The 22,823-nt window shown below is 42.4% G+C and overlaps 1 protein-coding gene across 1 annotated transcript in view; it reads left to right on the forward strand.

The window, feature by feature from the left end:
- The window catches only part of CHAF1B (chromatin assembly factor 1 subunit B), a 30,775-nt gene extending 11,659 nt beyond the window's left edge, over nt 1-19,116 (forward strand). Inside the window, exons 8-15 of the mRNA XM_045002443.1 lie at nt 207-285; nt 3,223-3,316; nt 4,065-4,134; nt 4,277-4,368; nt 5,968-6,130; nt 7,291-7,716; nt 16,094-16,188; nt 16,838-19,116. Coding sequence (XP_044858378.1) covers nt 207-285; nt 3,223-3,316; nt 4,065-4,134; nt 4,277-4,368; nt 5,968-6,130; nt 7,291-7,716; nt 16,094-16,188; nt 16,838-16,959 — 1,141 coding nt within the window. The 3' untranslated portion in view covers nt 16,960-19,116. The remainder of the gene's footprint in view (nt 1-206; nt 286-3,222; nt 3,317-4,064; nt 4,135-4,276; nt 4,369-5,967; nt 6,131-7,290; nt 7,717-16,093; nt 16,189-16,837) is intronic.
- Nucleotides 19,117-22,823: the final 3,707 nt, after the last annotated feature.

Raw genomic sequence — 22,823 nt, forward strand, 5'->3', positions numbered from 1 at the left:
TTATTTGTTAATGCCCTGTCCTATAATATTTAGTAGTAATAATCTCCTACCGTTTAGAAGGAAGTCCTTTTTTCACATAACTGTCTACTGGATCCAGAAAGTTCTGACTGAAATGGAAGGTGCTGTAACTCTATGTGAAAAAGACAAGGATATTGCTCAGTGCGGAAGGTACCTGTTTGTGGGTAACAATATTCTCCATTATGTAGGGTGCTGCGGGTGTACAGTACACAAACTAAGCGTGTAGCATTCAATGTTACCAAGATGCCATCAGGAGCTGAAGGCGAGGTAAATTGTTCTAATACTAACAATGTTATCAGATAACCCTTGGTATGTTTTTTATAAGGGCTGCTCTCTCTGAAAGTGAAATTGGAAAAAACTATTCAGTTTTAGAAATAATTTACTTGTACATCAGATATTTTTGCATTTGTCTCTTCATTTATTGCTATATGAATGTGTGGAATAGAAGATGTTTCTTCATATTCTTTTCTCTGACTTTAGTTTACTGTGGAAGTGACTATCACAAATAACATTGTCATCTAGTGATTGCCTCTTGCAAGTTCATTTGCCTCTATAATTTAGCAAATTGACAATGCTAATGCCCTTAAGTAAAGTTCAAGGGGAGAGAAGCAAAAAATAGTCTGTACACAGAGAATTTCTTTTAAATGGAATAATTTCAAAGATATCTGTCAGGCAGCAACTCTTAAGGTTATTAATAGTTATAATTAGGGCTATTGATTAATCACAGTTGACTTACACAATTAACTCAAATTAATTGCAATTAAAAAATATTTGCCGTTTTAATCGCACTGTTAAGCAATTAACCAAGTGAAATGTATTAAATATTTTGATGGTTTTTACATTTTCAAATATATTGATTTCAGTTACAACACAGAACACAGTGTACAATGCTCAGTATATTGTTTTTGATTACTAATATTTCCACAGTAAAAATTATAAACAAAATAAATAGTATTTTTCAATTCATCTCATACACATACTGTAGTGCAGTCTCTTTATCGTGAAAGTTCAGTTTACAAATATAGATTTTTTTTTCATAACTGCATTTAAAAACAAAACAATGTAAAACTTTAGAGCCTACAAGTCCACTCAGTCCTCCTTGTTCAGCCAATTGTGAAGACAAAGAAGTTTGTTTATATTTACGCGACATAATACTGCCTGCTTATTACTTACAATGTCACCTGAAAGTGAGAACAGGCATTCGCATGGGATTTTTGTAGCTGGCATTACAAGATATTTATGTGCCAGATATGCTAAACATTCATATGCCCCTTCATGCTTCGGCCATCATTCCAGAGGACATGCTTCCATACTGATGATGCTCATTTAAAAAAAAAAAAAAGTTTCATTAAATTTGTGACTGAACTCTTTGGAGGAGAATTGCATGTCTCCTGCTCTCTTTTACCTGCATTCTGCCATATATTTAATGTTATAACAGTCTAGGATGATGACCCAGCACATGTTGTTTGTTTTAAGAACACTTTCACTGCAGATTTGACAGAACTCAAAGAAGGTACCAGTGTGACATTTCTAAAGATAGCTACGGCACTTGACCCAAGGTTTAAGAATCTGTGTCTTCCAAATAAGTGCCTTCCAAAATCTGAGAGGGACGAGGTGTGGAGCATGCTTTCAGAAGTCGTAAAAGAGCAACACTCTGATGGTGGCATCAACATTCTGATGGTGGCATCTGACTCAGATGATAAAAATGAACATGCGTCAGTCTGCACTGCTTTGGATTGTCATTGAGTAGAACCAGTCATCAGCATGGGCACATGTGGAATGGTGGTTAAAGCATGAAGGGACATTTGAATCTTTACGTGCCAAATGCACTAAATATCTTGTGATGCTGATCTACAGCTGTGCCATGGGAATGCCTGTTCTTACTTTCAGGTGACATCGTAAACAAGAAGCGGGCAGCATTATCTCCTGCAAATGTAAACAAACTTGTTTGTCTGATTGACTGAACAAGAAGCAGGACTGAGTGGACTTGTAGGCTCTAGAAGTTTTACATTGTTTTGTTTTTTGAATGCAGGTGTTTTACCTAACTTTACATTTGTAAATTCAACTTTTGTGATAAATAGATTGCACTACAGTACTTGCAATTGAAAAATACTATTTCTTTTGTTTTCTACAATGCAAATATTTATAATAAAAAATAAATATAAACTGAGCACTATACATTTTGTATTCTGTGTTGTAATTCCATATATTTGAAAATGTAGAAAACATCCACAAATATTTTACAATGGTATTCTATTGTTTAACAGCGCAATTAATCGCAATTCATTTTTTTTTAATCGCTTGACAGTCCTAGTTATTATATTGCATTAACATTTTTATTACTAATGCAGTAGCTTGTAGTCACCTGGTGGGTGTAATATAATTTTTGAGTGAACATATATTGGTAAAAAGTTTCAGATCCCAAGAGGGAAGCAGAAGAGTTTTTTTTTCCCAAATTAACTCTGAATGATAGATAGTAAAATAACTTTTTGGAGTTGTCTGTAAAGGAAGCATATTTTTTTCTTTAGGAAGTAGCCTTCAGCAGGTTTGTTTGTCCTGAAAAAGAGGTCTAAAATGGATCTGAGGGGGCATCTTGAAATCTTTTTAGTATTAGAGTTAAAGTAAGATTACCTAAGGGACAGGCTCTTAGATTCAGTTAATTTGCAACTTGACTGTTTACTTAAAATGTATCTTTATTCCCATGTCTTTATTTAATTTTTGGTTCTTTTTATATCTGAATTTTTTGGATCTGTCAAGTTGCATTTTTTCCTTTTTTTTGTTTTTGTTTTTGTTTAGTATTACTATACCCAAGCAATAGTGCTATTCTGTAAATAAAATGTATCTTCATCTGTTTCCCTTACTGGTGACTACTTTAGTTTAAATAGCTATAATAATACAATAGAGGGAAACGAGAGGAATAGTCAAGTCTAATATGCCTTTGAAGTATGCTAATCAGTATATGAAGAGGGATCCAGGGAGACTACCATTAGCCATAGAGAATTTAAACCACACAAAATATTAGTTTACAAAAACAATTTGGAGGTAGCAAAATCTTAAATTATTTTAAGACCCACTAAGGCCCATTAAACTGGATTGTATAACCAGGCGATTGTCACAGTTTAAGATAAATGTATTGACTGAAATTAATAGTGCTTTTCAGAGATGATACTTTAAAGATTTTTTTATTCTTTTGAAATGTTACAGGTGAGAAGCTATCGGATGTTTCATGATGACAGCATGAAATCATTCTTCCGCAGGCTTAGTTTTACTCCTGACGGCTCTTTGCTTCTCACTCCAGGTATGTGAAAGGAAGATGTACCAGGTGCATGTAGCAGCCCTGGAGCGGCACTTTGCCCTTGTGTCAGGTACATCACTTTTGAAATGTCGGAGGAACATGGATATGTTGCAGAATACAGCCATGTGCTATAGCAGCAAAAGGGGTTAACAGTATCTTGTTCTTGTTACATTCTGCTGCTGGTGGTGGTGGTAGTAGCAGCCTGTGGTTCCCTATTTTACAGAGTAGGCTAAATTTAGTGTATCCCTCTGTGTAAATTTGCGATCAGTTTGGCATTTTATTAACCAACAGCAGGAGATTCAGACCTTCAGTGTAGTGTTAACACTTGCATAAGGCATTCTTTATGAAATTCCTGGTATATCAACAATGCTGCACTGTCAGAAAAAAAGGAGTATTTTATTTTTTGACTTATTCTGACTCTACTCCCTTGTGTTCTTGTTCTTAAAAGCATTCTGATCTGTTAATAAGACCAACACTGCAAAGCGGGGTCTGTTACCTGCATAGGCACTGATATTGCAGCCATTTGCAAAAGTAAAGAGAAGCTTGTTTTGAAGCAGTATATAAGGAAAACTAAAATAGATTTAAGGTAGTATTTGGGATACATTTTCAAGTTGTGATCAGATCACAAAAACCTGGCCCTCTGACACAAGGCTAATGTTTGGGGAAATAAAATGTTTATACATGTAAGTTTGTGTGCTTAGTACCTTTGAATTGATGAGTAATGCTTTGAAACTTTTTTTTATTTTCTCAGCTGGCTGTGTTGAATCAGGAGAGAATGTAACCAATACTACGTATGTTTTTTCAAGAAAAAATCTTAAGAGGTAGGATTTAATATACCTACTTTTTCTTTATAATACACACACACACACATATATATATATATATAGGGGTGTGGTTGTGTGTGTGTTTTGTGTATATATATCCATTTTACATGCCATTTTAAACATTTATTCTTTCTAATAGGCCCATAGCTCACCTTCCCTGTCCTGGAAAGGCAACTCTAGCTGTTCGCTGCTGTCCAGTCTACTTTGAGTTGAGACCAGCACGTAAGAAAGGTACCGTAAATCCTTTCGGGGAATTTGTTTTACAGCAAATCTGCTGGAAAGCAAATCTGACTATGTAGCTGCAGGTCATACTATTTTATGTCCCAGTATTTTAATATTCCTTCAGGATATTAACTGTTGTACCACAACTAAGAAACTATTTGCTGATTCTAAGACCTTAAATTCATTAAGTGCCTTTTGAGTGATTTTTGGTATAGTGGATAAATGTTCTCACTTGGCCTCTTATGCTGCAGAAACACTACTTGGTGTTTTCCTACAACTTTTTAACTCACTGGATAAACATAAATAACTTGGCTCAGCATTAAGGAATCACCTAGTAAAATATTTTTTTAGTCCTGATTGCCCACATCACAGAACCACTACAAAATTTGTCACAGTTTGCAACAATTGGAGATATTTGTTCAGGAGAGCTAAGGCTGAAATTGCACTAGTGTTGCTGGTGTCAGGACTGGAATGCATTGGCAGAGGTGTGGTGAGGGGAAATTTATACTCAAACTGCACAATAACTGGCTGGTGGGAAGTGAAAACCTGACCCTATTGAAGTCAGCGGGGCCAGGATTTTACCCTAAGTTTTTTAAACAAGACTATTCACATTCTTGCTAAAAGGCACAGATTTCCTCAATTCTAACTGGAGCACAATAGGGCCCCCTCCTTTGAAGTTTATAACTCTCAAATTATAGTATCCCTTACAGGATCCTATTACTTAGTGCCATTTTTTCCCCACCATAACCTTCAGAGCTGCTGTTGGACGAGAACTAGATGGGGTTTTGTCAAACTGTCAGTTCTTTATTAAGCAGAGGTGTTGCTGCTGCTGCTTCCACAACACTCTCATGAAAGCAAAATATCCCGACTAGGGCCAAAACGGACAAACTTAGATACCTACAATTAAAAAAGTGGCCTGATTTTCCAAGGCATTGAGCTTCCATAACACCGGTGGAAGTCAGTGCGACCTGTGTATGTTCAGCACTGCTGCAAATAAAGGCCAGTTAGTGCTTACCTTTTAGCACCAGCTGGAAAAATGTTGGTTCGGTATCTGTCCTCTAATCATACAAAGAACTAACTCCTAGCCCAGAAGATTATCCAACTGTTGAACTTAAAAATTACAAAAGGAAATGGAATTCAGGAAGAAAATGGATTACATAGTAAGTTGTGCTTTATATAAACTGATGGTAAGATTGTGATTTAAAGTAAATTTTGAGATTTGCTTATTCAGACCTTGAGTTAAAGTGTAAAAAAAGCTTCTGAATAGTTTAACTGAAGGATTTTCATTCCCACTTGAATAATTTAAAAAAGGCCAAAAAGACCAAACTTTGCCCCAACCATTCACCTTTTAGGCTAAGACGAAATAGGAGAAACTTAAGTCCAAAGAGTAGCTTTTCCAGAAAATTGCGTGTACTTGAAAATAGTGTTGTATAATACAAGTGCCATCTTCTCAGCCAGAATGTTGGTACTATACACTGCAATGATAAAAACTCTGTTCAAGCAGTTAATTAAGTTAGTACAAGCAATACCATTATAATGGAGTGGTGGTCTCTGTGTGATTTTTTTTTTCTTTTTTTTCCTCTGTGTTGTGTTCCTTTGTACTCCTAGATGAAGCTTCACAGAAGTCCATCCCTGCTCTAATAAATCTGCCCTATCGGTTGGTGTTTGCTGTTGCTTCAGAAGATTCTGTGCTTTTCTATGATACACAGCAGTCCTTTCCCTTTGGTTACGTATCCAATATACATTATCATACTCTGAGTGACATTTCATGGTAGGTAACTGACAGATCCTTTAGATTTGTCATGGTAGAGCAGGCTGTCATTCTTATCTTTTCTGAAAGGATCCTCCTATTTCTTGCTTTACACTTCTATCAATCGATCGCACTTATATGGTTACTATAGAATCTGAGTGCCTTGCAATCTTGTAATGTATTTTTCCTCATGACACCCCTGTGAGATAGGGCAGTGCTATAATCCACATTTTACAGATGGGGAACCGAGGCACCAAAAGACTGAGTGACTTACCCAAGATCTCTCTGTGGCTGAGCTGGGAACTGAACCTAGGTCTCTCATGGCCCAGACTGCGGCCCTAATCACTGGACCATCTTTCCTCTCTAGGGTCTGTACCAGAGGTTCTCAATCTATTTACCATTTTGGGCTGCATATGCAGCTCCCTGTGTTATCTTGGCCACATCCACACACTATATACACTGCCTGTATGGCCCTGAGGATGTCATATGGGCTGCAGCTGTGTGCTAATTGGGCTGCAAGTGGCCCGGTGGTTGAGGACCACTGGTCCATACTGTAACCACTATCCTTCCAGCTGAGGACTGGATATGGGGCTTCTTTCAAAACCTGTCAATGATGCTCATGTATCATGACGAAGGGGGGCTGCATGAGAACGTGAACAGAAAATTTAAGATTTTTTAATTCACCAGTGATCACTGTTTGGTGAAGTGAATGGCAGGGGCCTGTTCATGTTATCACTGCAGGGCTTCTGCCCACTGCCAGCAAAAAGGGCAAGAAATGCAGTCAAACCAGTGCTGAACACTGTTTACCTACAATATAAATTATGGCAAACCGCGTTCAGCAGCATGTCAGAAATCATGATTAAAAGATGATGAATATTTGTATACCTGCAGTTAAATTGTATTCAGTACCACTTCGGCTGCACCCACCTGCTGCTAGTAATGGGTAATGCCATACCACAGACAAAGCCAGAAGAACTAAATCAATTGTCAAGGCTGTGCTTCTTGAACTGTTGATTGTTTGAGTTAGATGATGTCTTTGAGGTCATTTCAGGTTTATTTACATTTACACATTTAGCTGGGGATGGGGCAACTTGTGTGATTGACATGGGATATGTTTCTGGGGAGACTGGTCAGCACTAGCTCAGTTTCTCAGATTTCTTCCCTCTGAAAAAAATAAACAGGTCCAGTGATGGATCCTTTCTTGCTATTTCTTCCACGGATGGATACTGCTCTTTTGTGACATTTGAGGAGGATGAGCTTGGAGTTCCATTGAAAGAGAAGCCAGTGGTGTGTGTTACGACTGCTAGTGCAACAGAGAAGAAAATGAAGAAGAATCAGTCACACAAGGTTGTCTCCCCAGTCCCCAGGCCAGTTGATGGAACCCCTCCGAACAGGACCATGGATCCAAGTAATCTCACTCTCCAGCCTAAAACACCAGCAGCAATCACCAACAAGGATTCTCCCTCAACACCTGTTGGCATCAAAAATATTCCAGCTTCATCTTCAGAGGAGAGGAAACCCATGCAGCCAGCCAGCCAGAGTGCTAAAGTAAACCAACCCAGGAGGATTACTCTAAATGCTTTACAAGGTTGGAGTAAGACGCCAAGGTAAGATTTATATTGCCATTTCCTGTGACAAATGTGAAGGCCAAAACAAGCTGTTCTTGTGCTACTTTAGAAGTATGGAGGTTTAAAAATAAATTCTATAGCTATTTTTCATACTTTTGTGCTCCATTTGTACTCCAAGTTAAAGGTCAAAATGACTTCTAGATCCTAAACTTGCACCTTAATTTTAGCAGACAGCTCTGCTATGGTTACGGTTAAGACTAGTTTTGTTTAAAGCTCAACTGTAAAGTGTTCTAAAATCTACAGTTACTCAGATTGGCTTGAAATTTGGTGTACCTCATGGGGATGTGGGATTCTGTTTGCAATCCAAATTTAGGGCCATTTAACTAAGGGGTTTCTGAGATACAGACCCTTCTCACAACCCCTACCCCCAAGCTTTTCTTCAAATTGACAGATTCTGGCAACCTATAATTCTGTCCACAAATACAGATCAAACCGAGGCTCAGATCGTTGCCAAGCACCCCAAATGCTCGAGGGTTACCCCAGAAGAGTGCAGGGCACCCACCAGGCCTTTGGGGAAAATCAAATGAAAATGTTACTTGAAAAAGATTTTATTTCTGCAGTTAGACATGTGACAACTCATCAGTCTATCTGCACCATTATAGCTTGTGCCACACATTTATGAACAGGGGAGTTAACAGGTTATTAGTAATGCTACATTTTAGTCACAGGTATTTTTAGTAAAAGTCCTGTACGGGGCACGGGCAGTAAACAAAAAGTCATGGCCCCGTGACCTGTCTAGGACTTTTACTAAAAAATACCTGTGACTAAATCTTACCTGCTGGGAGGGGGTGCTCCTGAAGACTGCTGCTTGGGGAAGACTGGCGGGGGGGGGAACAGTGCGGGTGACGTTTCTGCTGAGGGGGTAGCCCAGGGCCCTGCTGCTCCTGCTGGTCTGGGCAGTGGGTGGCCCACAGCCCTGCTGCTGCTGGTCCCGGACCGCTGCTCCAGGGCGGCGCTGGGTACCATTGCCTGAGGCTGCCGGAGCAGCGGCTGGTCCTGGGGTTTCCCCAGCTGCTGGGGTGGTCCTGGGGTGAGCAGCACCAGCGCTACAAAATTCACGGAGGACTTCTGTGACCTCCATGAATGATTCGCAGCCTTAATTATTATCCTTCAAAGTTTCACACTAGCTGGATCGCTCCAGGGGATAAGCAGTAGTTGTATGAACTTGACCCACCCAAAGTCCCTCACCCCCTCCCTTGGATAGAAATTTAGAAGAGGTTGGTGGCTTATTGCTGAAATCCATCTTAGAGGGTTTTTTTTATTTTGGGGTGAAAAATGTTTGCTGGTGGGGAGGGGGAGCGTGTGGGGGGAAGGAGTGAGAAGGGTTTAGGGTTGCATTGTGAAGAGGGGGATAAATGGGGATGGGAGGTAGGGGAGGTGAAAGGTTGGAGGTAGCAAGTGAGGTATACATGGGGTGAATGGCATGGGGTCTAGTGATTGAATAGGGGCAGGGGTGCCTGTCCACCCCACATTCTCTACTTATGTGTGTGTGCTAGGATCTTGTGGGGGGGTCCCTAGCCCTCCCCATGAGACTGGGTTTGGATTTTGGTGTGGGGGCACTCTACTCCCAGGGCGTCTGTTTAAAAAAATAACCTAGGAAATTAAATAGCAAAAAAGCCTTGGTTAATGAAGAGTTAAGGTTTCCCAGTGACAACTCATGTCCTTCCAGAGCTTCAAGTTCAAAAAAACTCAAACTGCAGAAAACTAGGAAATACATAATTTTACCATCCCGTGCTCACGTAATTTTACCTCTGCCTTTTTCAAGTGATGCCCCCAGACACCCATAACACACATAGTAGCACTCTGACTTTTCATTGTACAGGAAAGAAGCTACCTGCCCTGCACTCAAACACTTTAGCCTACTCTCCTAACACCACCACATTTGTGAAATTTAACCACCACTGCACACTTACTCAAAGGATACCGTCTGCACTTATGTTTTCCCTTTCCCAGCAGTAAACCCATGGACTGCTCTCATATCTCACTTCACTACTGACAAGTCTAATGGCAAGACCTGCCATGAGAGAACCTACGCAGTTTTGCAATAAAATGATGCAGACTAGCTCCGCAGGGTACACATGCTCCCCTTTTCTTTACGTACATGTGTGGTGGGTGCAAACCCTGATCTCCTTATATCACAGGGGTCTCAAACATGCGGCCCGCGGGCCGCATGCGGCCCGCGGAGCTCTTCCCTGCGGCCCACGGAGCTCCCCAGGGCCGCCCAGAGGGGGGGGCAAAGGGGGCAATTTGCCCCGGGCCCCGGGCTCCGCAGGGGTCCCCAAGAGAAAAGCGGAGCCTCCCGCCTCCGCCCCTCTCCTGGAGCCTTTCCCTCCCCCCCTCAACCCCCCCTCTTACCCGAGCGCGTCTCCGTCCGAGCGCCTGAGCCCCGCCCCGATCCGAGCCGCGTGGGGAGGGGGCGGGGCTGGGAGCTCTGGGCTGAGCGCTGCGCTCGGTGTGGAGCTCACAGCCCCGCCCCCTCACCACGCGGCTCTGAGCGGGATGAAGCTCAGGCCTCGCCGGAGACGCGCTCGGGTAAGGGGGGGGGGAAGCGGGACCCGCCGGGGCCGGGCCGGGGGGGGGGGGTAGGGCAGGGAAGCGAGACCCGCCGGGCCGGGCCAGGCCGGGGGGTGGGGGAGGGAAGCGAGACCCGCCGGGGCCGGGCCGGGGGGTGGGGGGGGAAGGGAAGTGAGACCCGCCGGGGCCGGGCCGGGGGGTGGGGGAGGGAAGCGAGACCCGCCGGGGCGGGCCGGGGGTGGGGAAGGGAAGCGAGACCCGCCGGGGCCGGGCCGGGGGGTGGGGGAGGGAAGCGGGACCGGCCGGGGTGGGAAGCGGGACCGGCCGGGGTGGGGAAAAGAGAGACCCGCCGCCGCCGAAGCGCAGCCCGGTCTTCGGCGGTGGGGGGCCCCTTCTGTTCCGGGACCCGCCGCCTAAGTGCCCCGCCGCCAAGCCACCAAACAGCTGTTGGTGGCGCTTAGCACTTTCCAGGAGGGAGGGGGGAGGAGCGGGGAGCCGCGCGCTTAGGGGAGGAGGTGGAGAAGAGACAGGGCAGGGGCGGGGCCTCATAGAAGGGGTGGATTGGGGGTGGGGCCAGGGGCAGCAAGGGGGCGTGTCAGTGATGCGGCCCTCAGGCCAATGCACTAGTCCTCATGCGGCCCTCGGGGTCATTTGAGTTTGAGACCCCTGTTATATCACAAGCACAGGTCTGTGACACTCTTCAAACTAATCCCCATCTCCTCAGCTCACAAACACACCTCTACCAACCTGCGCCACCTACTGCCTCCACCGTTTAATACAGCTACATCTTGCATGCTGAATGCAGCTACAGTGCATGTGGATTATTCTGAATGGCTATTACTGGCTCCAGCGGGGCAGGGTCAAGGTTACATGGGCATTTACCTTAACTCTGTATTTCCTGGTTTTCAGAAGTTTTGAGTTTTGCTGAACTCAACATTCTGGAAGGACACGAGCTATTACTGGGCAACCTTAACTCTGCGTTAGTTTTTTTTTGCCATTTAATATATTTTTATCCAAACACTGAAGTTAACTTGCATGTTATTCTTTGGTGCTTGTAGTTGCAACTGGTTCTATCTCTACCCCAACTCCCACAGTCAAAGAGAGAATCTTTAGTGGGATACGCAGGTACTTCAGTGAGTGTCTCTTATTGGAAGGTTTCAGAGTAGCAGCCGTGTTAGTCTGTATCCGCAAAAAGAACAGGAGTACTTGTGGCACCTTAAAGACTAACAAATTTATTTTAGCATGAGCTTTCGTGAGCTGCAGCTCACTTCTTCGGATGCATAGAATGGAACACACAGACAGAAGATATTTATACATACAGACAACATGAAAAGGTGGAAGTATGCATACCAACAGGCATTGATTAGACTCTGCCTGTTGGTATGCATACTTCCACCTTTTCATGTTCTCTGTATGTATAAATATCCCCTGTCTGTGTGTTCCATTCTATGCATCCGAAGAAGTGAGCTGCAGCTCACGAAAGCTCATGCTGAAATAAATTTATTAGTCTTTAAGGTGCCACAAGTACTCAACTTCCAATAAGAACAGATCAAATAGGAGACTAACGGGAATGTAGTCACAGAATAACTGCATGAGTTTGCAGACAGGGGCTTCATGTTTGTTTGGTTTATTTGTGTGTCACTTTGATGTGCAGTTGTTGGTGAGATTTTCTAAAATTAAGTTGGACATGTTATTAGAACATTAAAATAAAAATATCCACTGTCCCTTTTTGTGACAATAATGTAGACTGCAGTGACAGTAGTGCAGACTGTGGTGGATGTGGAGCTTTTATATAGTAATCTAAGAATACAGATATGTAATAGCTTTATGAATGCTGCATGTGACCTCAGTGAGGCAGTTGGCAAAGGTAATGTATACTATATAGGATTTATGGACTTTTGTATATCAATATATTGATCTAACTTAATAGGGGGCTGCTGGAAAAACAAGCAGGAAAGCAATACAGTGGATCTAGATAAGCAGCCTCCCAGCAAACACATGGGGGGTAATTAGAGGACAATGGCCTACTTCCAGGCTCCAGTTCAAAGATACACAGCTGTTTTGCTAGTCCTGTGAGCTAACAGATCAAAGGGCTGTACACCGTTAACAAGTGATTTAGTCTCTGGAAAGGGGGTGATCAAAAAGACAAGCAGCTTTTAAAAAACACTCCCTGAAGAAGAGGGGTGTGAACTGTGTTATTAAGGGAACAGATATGCTGCCCTGGCCTTAGTGGTCTTGGAGGTGTCTATAGGAATCTTAGACTTACCAGCATCACCATGGGGAAGATGGATAGACTCCTGGTAAGTTACATATGAATATAGTCAGTTTATAGTTTTAAGACTTTTACTCTGAAATACTTTTGTTTTAAATAAACACTTTGCTTTAAGAAAGCTGTGTGGTCACTGTATTAACCACTGGCCACTGTTCCTGGAGGTAACAGGATTAGAGAAACTGAACGTAAGTCAGGCCTGCTGAGGTAATCACAGTTGGCACCTGGGGAATGCAACGTAAGGCCCTGTCTGAGAGTGGGAGAATTGCATGATTCCACCCCTAAAAAGGTGATGGCTAGAGGTCTGAGACCCGAGCGGGAATGCATTTCAAGAGAAACCAGTTGGGCTTAGAGGTGTAGTTAGTCCAATAAATTACTCCGATAACTGTGACCAAGACTAGGAGAGCTTGTTTTATGTTCTGCGCTTCCTGCATGTGTACACAAGGATATAAACATGCTCAGTCAAGCTTAAGGAGAAATTGTACAAATCATAATTTAAAGAACTTTCTGGCTCAACATCTTAGGTTTTACTTGGGATTATTCTCCAAATTGAAGATATACAAAAACTAAAAGCGTATTTGCCATAAAGGGGAGATTTTCAAAAGCACAAACTCCCAGCTCCAGTTGGGCACCTTCCTCCAGCTTCTGTCTTTAAAAATCTCCCCATAAAACTTTATATACTGGGTTAATCGATAAACTGAGTTCAAGTGATTTCAAATAATTATCCCATAAATACCATTTAAAAGTGGGAGGAATCCTTCAGGAGTCAGTCCTTGGTCCAGTAAATTCAATATTTTCATTAATTACTTGGATAATGGAGTGGAGAGTATGTTAAATATTTGCAGATGACACCAAGCTGGGAAGGGTTGCAAGCACTTTGGAGGGTGGAATTAGAACTCAAAATGACTTTGACAACTGGAGAATTGGTCTGAATTCAACAAGATAAAATTCAATAAAGACAAGTTCAAAGTACTGCACGTAGGAAGGAAGACTCAAATGCACAACTACAAAATGGGAAATGACTGGCTAGGCAGCAGTACTGCTGGAAAGGATCTGGGGGGTTATAGTGGATCACAAATTGCATGTGAGTCAACAATGTGATGAAGTTGAGAAAGAGGCTAATAGTATTCTTGGGTATACTAACAGGAGTGTCAAATGTAAGACACAGGAGGTAATTGTCCCACTCTGCTTGTACTGGTGAGGGCTCAAGTGGTGTACTGTGTCCAGTACTGGGTGCCACGCTTTAGGAAAGACGTGGACAAATTGGAAAGAGTCCAGAGGAGAGCAACACAAATAAGAGGTTTACAAAACATGACCTATGAGAAAAGGTTTTAAAAAAATGGTCATGTTTAGTCTTGAGAAAAGACTAGGAGAGAACCTGATAAGTCTTCAAGTATGTGAAGGGCTGTTATAAAGGGGCTGGTGCCCAGTTCTCCAGATCCACTGAAGATAGGACAAGTTGCAAGGGGCTTAATTTGCAGCAAGGAAGAGTTAGGTTAGATATTAGGATAGTTAAGCTCTGGAACAGGCTTCTAAGGGTTGTGGAATCCCCATCACTGGAGGTTTTTGAGAACAGCATGGACAAACCCCTGTTAGGGATGATCTAGGTATACGTGTGCTGCCTCAGTGAAGGGGGCTGGACTTGACCTCTCGAGATCCTTTCCAGCCCTACATTTCTGGGACTCTGTGCCATAACACAGAGACAGCTGTCTGCAAAAATAAAAAGAAAACACTGAAGTGTTAGTTACCTTGTTTGTCACACTCCACCCCATTTTTTTATACTTAATTTTTAAATGGCATGTCTGGTAGATTTAACAGAAGAAAAGCACAAGTAATAAGTTGCTGGGGAAGTGTAATTTTTTTAACAGTGCTTGTCAACAAACATCTGCTGAAGAAAGGGTAATCCAGCAGAAAATTGGCATGTCCCCCAGAAGAGGCAAAGTCAGAACAGTCCAGTGGAGGTATAGATAAGAGATTCCACTACAGTTGAAGGACTTGCCAGTACAGTGGAAGGACTTTCTTAAGGCCTGCTCTACATTGGGGGGAGGGGGATATCGATCTGAGGGCTTGGCTACACTTGCAAGTTGCAGCGCTGGTAGAGGCTTTCCAGCGCTGCAATTAGTAACCGTCCACACCTGCAAGGCACATCCAGCGCTGCAACTCCCTGGCTGCAGCGCTGGCTGTACACCTGGCCGGGTTGGGGTGTAGCGATTGCAGCGCTGGTGATCCAGCGCTGCTCATCAAGTGTGGACACACACCAGCGCTTTTATTGGCCTCCAGGGAATAAGGAGATATCCCAGAATGCTTTTAACTAAATTACTCCCTTTGTTTTGTTATGCAGCCTCTCTTTGTTTTGTTGTGAACCTCCGGAGCTCCGTTTCTACCGGAGCTGTTTATCAGCTCCTGTTTGCTGTGATCAATCTGTGAACAATCAAATGAGATCCTCCTCCCTGTTGTGAACGAGCTCTGTGGAGCTCCTCCGTTGCCGCTGCTGCTATCTAAAAAACAAACAAAGCTCCTGTTTGCTGTGATCATCTGTACCTGGCTGTAAACAATCAAATAGAGGCAGGCAGGGAAACAGTGGGGAGTCCTGTTGCCTGCAGGCTGTTTGCAATTAAGAGTTAAGACTAAGGGGTCGGAAAAATGTTCTGATTTTTCAAGTCAGGAAGCTAACACACAGTGTTGGCTCCAAAAATCCACTCTCTCTCTCCCCCCGCTCCCTGTCACACTAGACCCCACTCCACCCCCCTCTTTTGAAAAGCACGTTGCGGCCACTTGAATGCTGGGATAGCTGCCCATAATGCATCACTCCCAACAGCGCTGGAAATGCTGCAAATGTGGCCACACACCAGCGCTGGTAGCTGTGAGTGTGGCCACACACCAGCGCTGCTCCTACACAGCTGGATGACCAGCGCTGCAAACTACCAGCGCTGCAAACCGTAAGTGTAGCCAAGCCCTGAGTTACTCAACTTCAGCTATGTGAATAATGTAGCTGAAGTCAGTGTACTTAGATCTGCTTACCACGGTGTCTTCACTGCGGGGAGTCGACTGCTGACGCTCCCCCGTCAACTCCGCCTGCGCCTCTCGCACGGGTGGAGTACAGGAGTCAACGGGAGAGCGCTTGGCAGTCGATTTATCGCATCTTCACTAGACGTGATAAATCGACCCCTGCTGGATCAATCACTCCGGAGGTAAGTGTAGACATGCCCAAAGAGCAGAGCAGAAACCTTATCTTAGCAGCCAATCTTAATTTTTAAAATCTCTTTCACATATATAATATGTTTTGAAGTAAAAAATCAAGTACTGTGTTGCTCTATATCCACATACTCATTCAAGGAAAGTGTATCTAATAATTAACACTTCTGTCTTTACGAGTTAAATTTTCTGTTCAGAATATCCCGTACCAAAGGTAGCCAGGGAAAGTGTGGGTGTGGGTGTGTAAAGCACATCTATAACACTGTAGTTAATTGAAGCAGTAATTAAATAATTATACTATACAGTACCTTTCAAAGAAGAGTTTGTGGAAGTGAGGCATTAAAAGCAGTTGAATTGTATCTCTGTTTTATTTTTAAGGAGAATAAACTTGATTCCTCTGAAGACAGACACGCCAAACTCAACACACACAAATCTAGTGTCCACATCTTCCTCCTCAGAAGCAATTCAACATGGTAAGCCACTTTCTGGTCATAATATATAAAACATTTGCTGCTCAGCCATTTCATTCCAAATTACATAATTATGGATCTTTGACTGGTTTGGTAAATATGAGTGTCTTAGTTCAAACATGAATACAGAGGGATTAATGACAAATTCAGAAACTTGAGTCTCCAACTCAGTTTTGGAAGCTGCTGCTGCTTGATGGTACTTTGGACAATGTAAAGTGAGTTATTGTTCTCAGTCCAGTTGCTAATGGACAGATGTCCCATTAGTCATCAGCAACACATTGGATGATTTAGTTGGGAATTGGTCCTGCTTTGAGCAGGGGGTTGGACTAGATGACCTCCCGAGGTTCCTTCCAACCCTGAGATTCTATAAACAGAGTTGATGTTAATTAGAATCCTGGCTGTCAGTCTCAACACCCAGGAATGAATTGGCATTGAGGTATTCACCTCCATATCAGACTCTGGTGGTTTGTACGGGCCAGCTTTCACTGCTGCTCCTGCATGATGCCTGTACAGTGGATAAAGGACTTTAGTATCCAGGGCTGTCAACTCAGCATCTTTCATGAATGCTAAATTCACTTTTAATTTTTTAAAAATGAAAAATAATAAACAGGAAATCAAACTAAGTGAATTTCGTTATTTCCCAATATTTCAGAGATACCTTCTCCCTCTGATGATCCTGTGCACAATCCGCCAGCATCTAAACGTCCCAGAACTGATGAAACTCCTGTCTCTGCATCTCCTGAAGACCAAACCTGCTGTAGTTCAAACAACTAAAGACCAAAATTTCAGTAAACTCACTGTCTGGGGGCAATGCAACTAGACCAGAAAGTAAACTCCCTTTCTGCAAGTGATAGATTCTCAGCAGCTAAATAGAGTATTAAGGGGGTTTAACATAAGGTGCTGTGAAGGAGGGGATCTGCAGCAGAAAAGACTGATTTTCTGCAAAAATCCTGCTTTGTGGAAGTGAAAATAGTTGGAACTTAACTATGTCTGTATCGGCCTTTGAACACACTGCTTTCTAAACCAAGTAGTGTCAACTGCATGATAAAGCATAGTGTTTGTAGGCAATACTGGTATAGAAATGTCGTGACAACCTAAGAGTCTCCTTCATAATCATCGCATTGGTATTTTTAAAGTATTAAGTCTTCCAGCAAGTCTGTGTCTTGCAAAAGAGTGGGATTTTTAAGCATTTGTCTTCATAGCGTTTTAATGTGACTAACAGCTGTTTCCCTGAGGCAATTGACTTCTACATTTCACAATTAAGTTTATCAGTTCACAAGATAATTATGCACTCTGACTTTCATTCCATTTGGATGTTTAATGTTTATATGCTCCACACTTAAAAATGCAGTGCAATATCAGTGGTATAATTGAAATAAGTCACAAACTCATAACTGCAAGGAAGTGAAATATTTTTGTTTAAATATTTGTTATGGGCATTCAACAATAGAAACAGATTCATTCGTTCATTCTCTGTATAAAAAAATTGCAGGCATGAGATTTTCTGGGGACAGCAAAGGTTTGCGATATATATGTTGAAATTACTAGTTTTCCCTATTTTTCTATAGTGCAAAACCTGCTCCCTTAGCAAAAAATAAATACATAAAACCAATTTATGTTAAGTTTTTAATTTGTTTATTTTTAGCCCTTAGTGCTCTTTGTGTAGCTAACACATAAGACCTTAGGATTGGAAACAGTGAAATCAAAATGCAAATATTTTGAAACCTACTGCGCTTTAGAGTGCTCGCCCCTGGTGGTGAAGGTTGGAGAGGGGCAGGAGGAGGGAGTACTTTGTGCAATGCCCCTTCCCTGTTTAAAAGTAAATGTAAGATAATGGTTAAATAAGTGAAGGGCCCTTTTAATTGACTTGACCTGAAAAAGGGGTTTAAGTGGCAGTTTCTCTCTTATGGCTAAGCCTATGCTTTCAACATTTGAAGTGTTAATGTACATAGTTTAAAAAAAAAAAAGTTCCAAATTCATATTAAAGCTTTTTTCTACCTATACTGTTCCCTAGTTTTGGTTGTTTCACTATAAAATTATTGTTTTTAAAATACGTAATTTACTTATCACTTGTTTCATGACTGCCTGAGAAACAACAAATTCAAAAAGAAGCAAATTAAAGTGAAAGTTCTTCAGAAATAGGTTAACTAAAATAGTGTTCATACGGAAGAAATGTTACTTAATAAATGCTTGTCAGTGAGACAGTGTTAAGCAAATGCTAAAGTACTTTGCTGAATTAAGAACAGGAGTACTTGTGGCACCTTAGAGACTAACAAATGTATTTGAGCATACAGCCCACTTCTTCGGATGCTGAATTAGGATCTGTTGAACATTTCTGTTGAAGTTTGATATATACAAATGGGGGGAAAACATCTTGATTGCATTTCTGCTCAAAATCTTTGAGAAGAGGATGGGGTTGAGCTTTATTAGATTTAGCCAAATCTTGAGCATCCTAAAATAAGAAATGGAAAGAAGATACTACCAAACTAGGTCAGATGTTCACACTGTTGAGTAAAAATATTTTTAAAGATCTCTACCAACGATGAATGATAGACATTTACATCCAAAGTCGTCTTTGCTATTTATGCTGTTTTATTTTTTTGCTCAGTTTGGGCTATGAAAACACTAATCATCTCCACTTTCTGGTTTCCGCATACAATGACTAATATAGTGCTGCAATATTTGGGTTGTGTGCGCTGCAAGGGACAGTTTAAATTCAAGCTCTTATAAACATTAATTGAAATATTTTCCTGCAGTTTTATAAAACCTGATTTTAAACAAAGTAGGCTACCCTCTACACCAGTGATTCTTAACCTTTACTGCAGCCTGCACCCCTTTGGTTCTCAAAATATGTTCTCGCACCCCTTATCAAAAATCGTTGAAGTAGGTCAGTTCTTTAAACCTAGATATATTTTTTGTTTGTATATTACAGTAATCGTTTAAAAAATGTATAATGTTAATAAATACATAGGTTTGATGAAACAAAGTAGTTGTACGTATGTGCTTAATTTGTGTTTTCAATTATTTACTTTCTAAAAAAAATCTGGCACGTCTCTCGCACCCCCAGAAAGAGCATCTCGCACCCCCAGGGGTGCGTGCACCCCAGGTTAAGAACCACTGCTCTACATTGAAGACTGTTAAGTGGTAATGGATAATACTATTCACTTCATCTTCATTTTTGCTGTGGTTTGAAATAGATGTGTTCTCAGAAACCATTGCACTTAAAACCATATAAGCCAGATATGGAAAAGAATTACTGATTGTAGATTAGCCAACAGCTCATTGTTAATGCTTTCTCCAGTCTAATCATAAGTGTCACAAGAAATAGGGCTTCTGCCACTTCCCTTTGAAAACTATTCCACATCCTGTTGGAAGCTTTTCCTGGTGTTTGGGCTACATTTTCTGTTTTTATAATTTCATCTCATTATTCCTAGTAGTTCTCTCTTGCCAAAATAATTCCTTTCTTTTCTTGTTTACCGCCCTTAGTTACTGGTAGACTGCTGTCTCCCCTCTCTTCCTCTTTGCTCAGCAAAGTCATACATATTTAGCTCTTTTAATCTTTTCTTATAAAACCAGGTCCCACATAATTTTTATTGCTCATCTCTGAACAGCAATAATAATACATGCAAATAATTACCAGTATCATCCCTTTTTATTTTTTGACACAGTACTATATTACTATCATTTCTTTTCATATTTAGATGCTCCCACATCTGTTTTACAGAAGTAAATTGTTGGTAAGTTCATTAGCCAGTTCTTTCCATTCATAATCATGTATATCAACTGGACTAGCTGATTTATATATTTCATATTTAAGTATTTCCTTATTGGCAGTCTGTCAATATATCTTTTACAAGGTCTTCCATATGTCCAAGTCATCCATTCACCTTACTGGTTGATCACCAGTTTAATCTTTGTGTTGGACAAGATGATGGATTTTTTCCACTAGGTTGCTGAATACCATTCAGTTGTGGATAATATAATAACAGTATGAACAAATAACTTGTCCAGAAACCCAGGCATGAGAATTCTAAGCATAAAGTGTTAGCTGGCCTCTGGATGTCACTGTTCTACATCTTGGGGGCTGTGGGGAAAAGATATTGAAGCTAGTAGTATAAAACAAAAAAAAAACGTGGTGGATTAAGAAGAGTTGTGGGATTTTAGGACAGTAAACAATTTAATCTCTGATATATATGCTTCCAAAAATACTGGTTCTGTTACCAACAAGAGCTTACTCCTTACAGTTAAATATAGTGTGCAGGGAGGAGGTGTTTTTATTTTCTGAGTAGCGTCTCATGAACAAGAACAAGGATTCCCTCTCCATCAACACATGCAATTTTTAAAAATAGAATATTTTTATTAGAGCAACAGGTGAACTATGTAAATGACTTTCGCTTAAGTGCTCCATATGCCAAGACATAAGTAAGGCTACCTGGGTCAAACTAAATACATTATATAAATTTAAATAAGAAATGGAACAAAATATAAACAGTGCAACAAAACTTTAAGGAGAAAAGTTTGACACTAGATGGCTACCAAGACCCACTTATATTTTCAGAAATAAATAAGCATAATTTTTAGTTAGTTCATGGCTAAAATTTCCTACATTTTCCTAAACCCAGTTTTCAAGCTTTGACTTTTCTCTGTTCAACAGTAACTTGCAATAGCTAGTAACAAAAGACATGGTTTTGTTCCATTTTAGAAAAAAAATTACCTATTCCTGTTAGGGTTAATGAAGATACTTAAGGTTATTTTATAAATGGCCGAATGAAGTGAGGTCTTGCGCTCAACTCACCGTATCTCGGTTGGGTGACCTGTGTGACGTGCCGGTGATGACCCACGCCTTCTGCCTCCTGACATGCCCGGACCCAACAGTGAGGAGGCATCGCACAGGAGGCCGTACAGGGTGTGGTCAGGAAACGCATCGCCAGGGCCCCCTCCGAGCGGGACATTGCCACTTACCTCAGCGGCTCCCTGGAGGCTGAGTTCGGGAGAGAGCGGGGAGACCTATCCTCTCTCTGGTCCCGCGCCCGCAACGCCTCAAGATGTCTGGGTAAGAGGATCGGCTGCTGCTGGAAGTGGTGCGAGGAACGCTGGGAGCTGGGAATACTGGTGCCACACGTAAAGACCCCGGACCACACCATCGACCCCCCGACCCCCAGAGCCATGCTAGAAAGGTCCCTGAAAGACGCCATCCGCTACCACTACGCCGAGAACCTCAAGCGGAAGCCAGACTAGGGCAAGGTGTTCAAGGTGTCCAGCAAGTGGGACGCCAGTAACCACTTCCTCCCCAGGGGCAGCTTCACCAGGTTCGCCAACTGGCGGTTCATCCACAGGGCCCGACTCAACTGCGTTCCCCTCAACGGAGCCATACGCCACGGCAACCGGGACAAGCGCAGCAGGAAGTGCGGCTACGTGAACGAAACCCTGCCGCACGTCCTGTGTGGATGCAAGCAGCACTCCGGAGCCTGGCGGCACCACCACAACGCCATCCAGAACCGACTAGTGAAAGCCATCCCACCGTCCCTGGGGAAGATCACCGTCGACACCGCCATCCCCAGGACAGACAGCCGACTGCGACCCGACATCGTCGTGATGGACCCAGAAAAGAAGGTGGTCCTCCTGGTAGACGTCACGGTGCCTTTTGAAAACCAGTCACCTGCCTTCCACGAGGCCCGAGCACGGAAGGAGTCGAAGTATGCCCCGCTGGCCGAGACCCTGAGAGCCCAGGGCTACGAAGTCCAGGTACACGCCTTGATTGTGGAAGCCTTGGGCTCATGGGACCCCCGCAACAAGCCAGTTCTGAGAGCGTGTGGGGTCGGTCGACGCTACGCCCGGCTCATGAGACAGCTCATGGTGTCCGACACCATCAGGTGGTCCAGAGACATTTATACTGAACACATCACCGGACACCGCCAATACCACGCTGAGTAATTGAGACAGCCGACCAGGGAAATAACCCACTTCCTTCCCTGAGGGACCAAGGGACACACCCCATCCATGTATCTATCCTCTCCACCAATACTGACTTGGACTCTTATTCATTCCATGCGTGGCGAACCCGAGCCCACTTATTCACTGACACTTTAAAAACCCTTGCACCCCAATCTGGGTCTATGCCGGTTATGCGATATGTATGTATCTTTTCATCCTTGCAAACGATATCTGTAACCCCCCATAACCCAAGCCTGACCCCAGATGTACAGTACCTTCCCTCTCAACCTGTGTATATTTCATTTCAAACATTTACTTTAATAAAATCTTTAAATCTGATCATTTCCAAAATTTCAGGGAATGTTTTGGTATCCATGGTCAGAACCCTAGTGATTTTGCTGAAAATCAGAAGGGAGAAATGAGGGACATATGGAGTCCTTGCATCTGGTTAAAACACACACTTACCCTTATCGACCTTGTTGAAGCTTATTTCTACACTGGGTCCATGTGACTTGTGCCCACAAACCCATTCTTTGCAAGCCTGCGCTTGCAAGACACTGATTTCTAGGGGCATATCCCAGATTCTTAGTGCCCTTGCTAGCTCTAGTTGCCCTAGGGCTTGGTTCAGAATGCATTTTTGGAGACTTTCTGTTCAACCCACCACTCTTGACTGAAAGTGCTCTTGGCCTTCCAAGCCATTTTTT

The sequence above is a fragment of the Mauremys mutica genome, chromosome 1 (assembly GCF_020497125.1).
Source record: "Mauremys mutica isolate MM-2020 ecotype Southern chromosome 1, ASM2049712v1, whole genome shotgun sequence".
Lineage (NCBI taxonomy): Eukaryota > Metazoa > Chordata > Testudines > Geoemydidae > Mauremys > Mauremys mutica.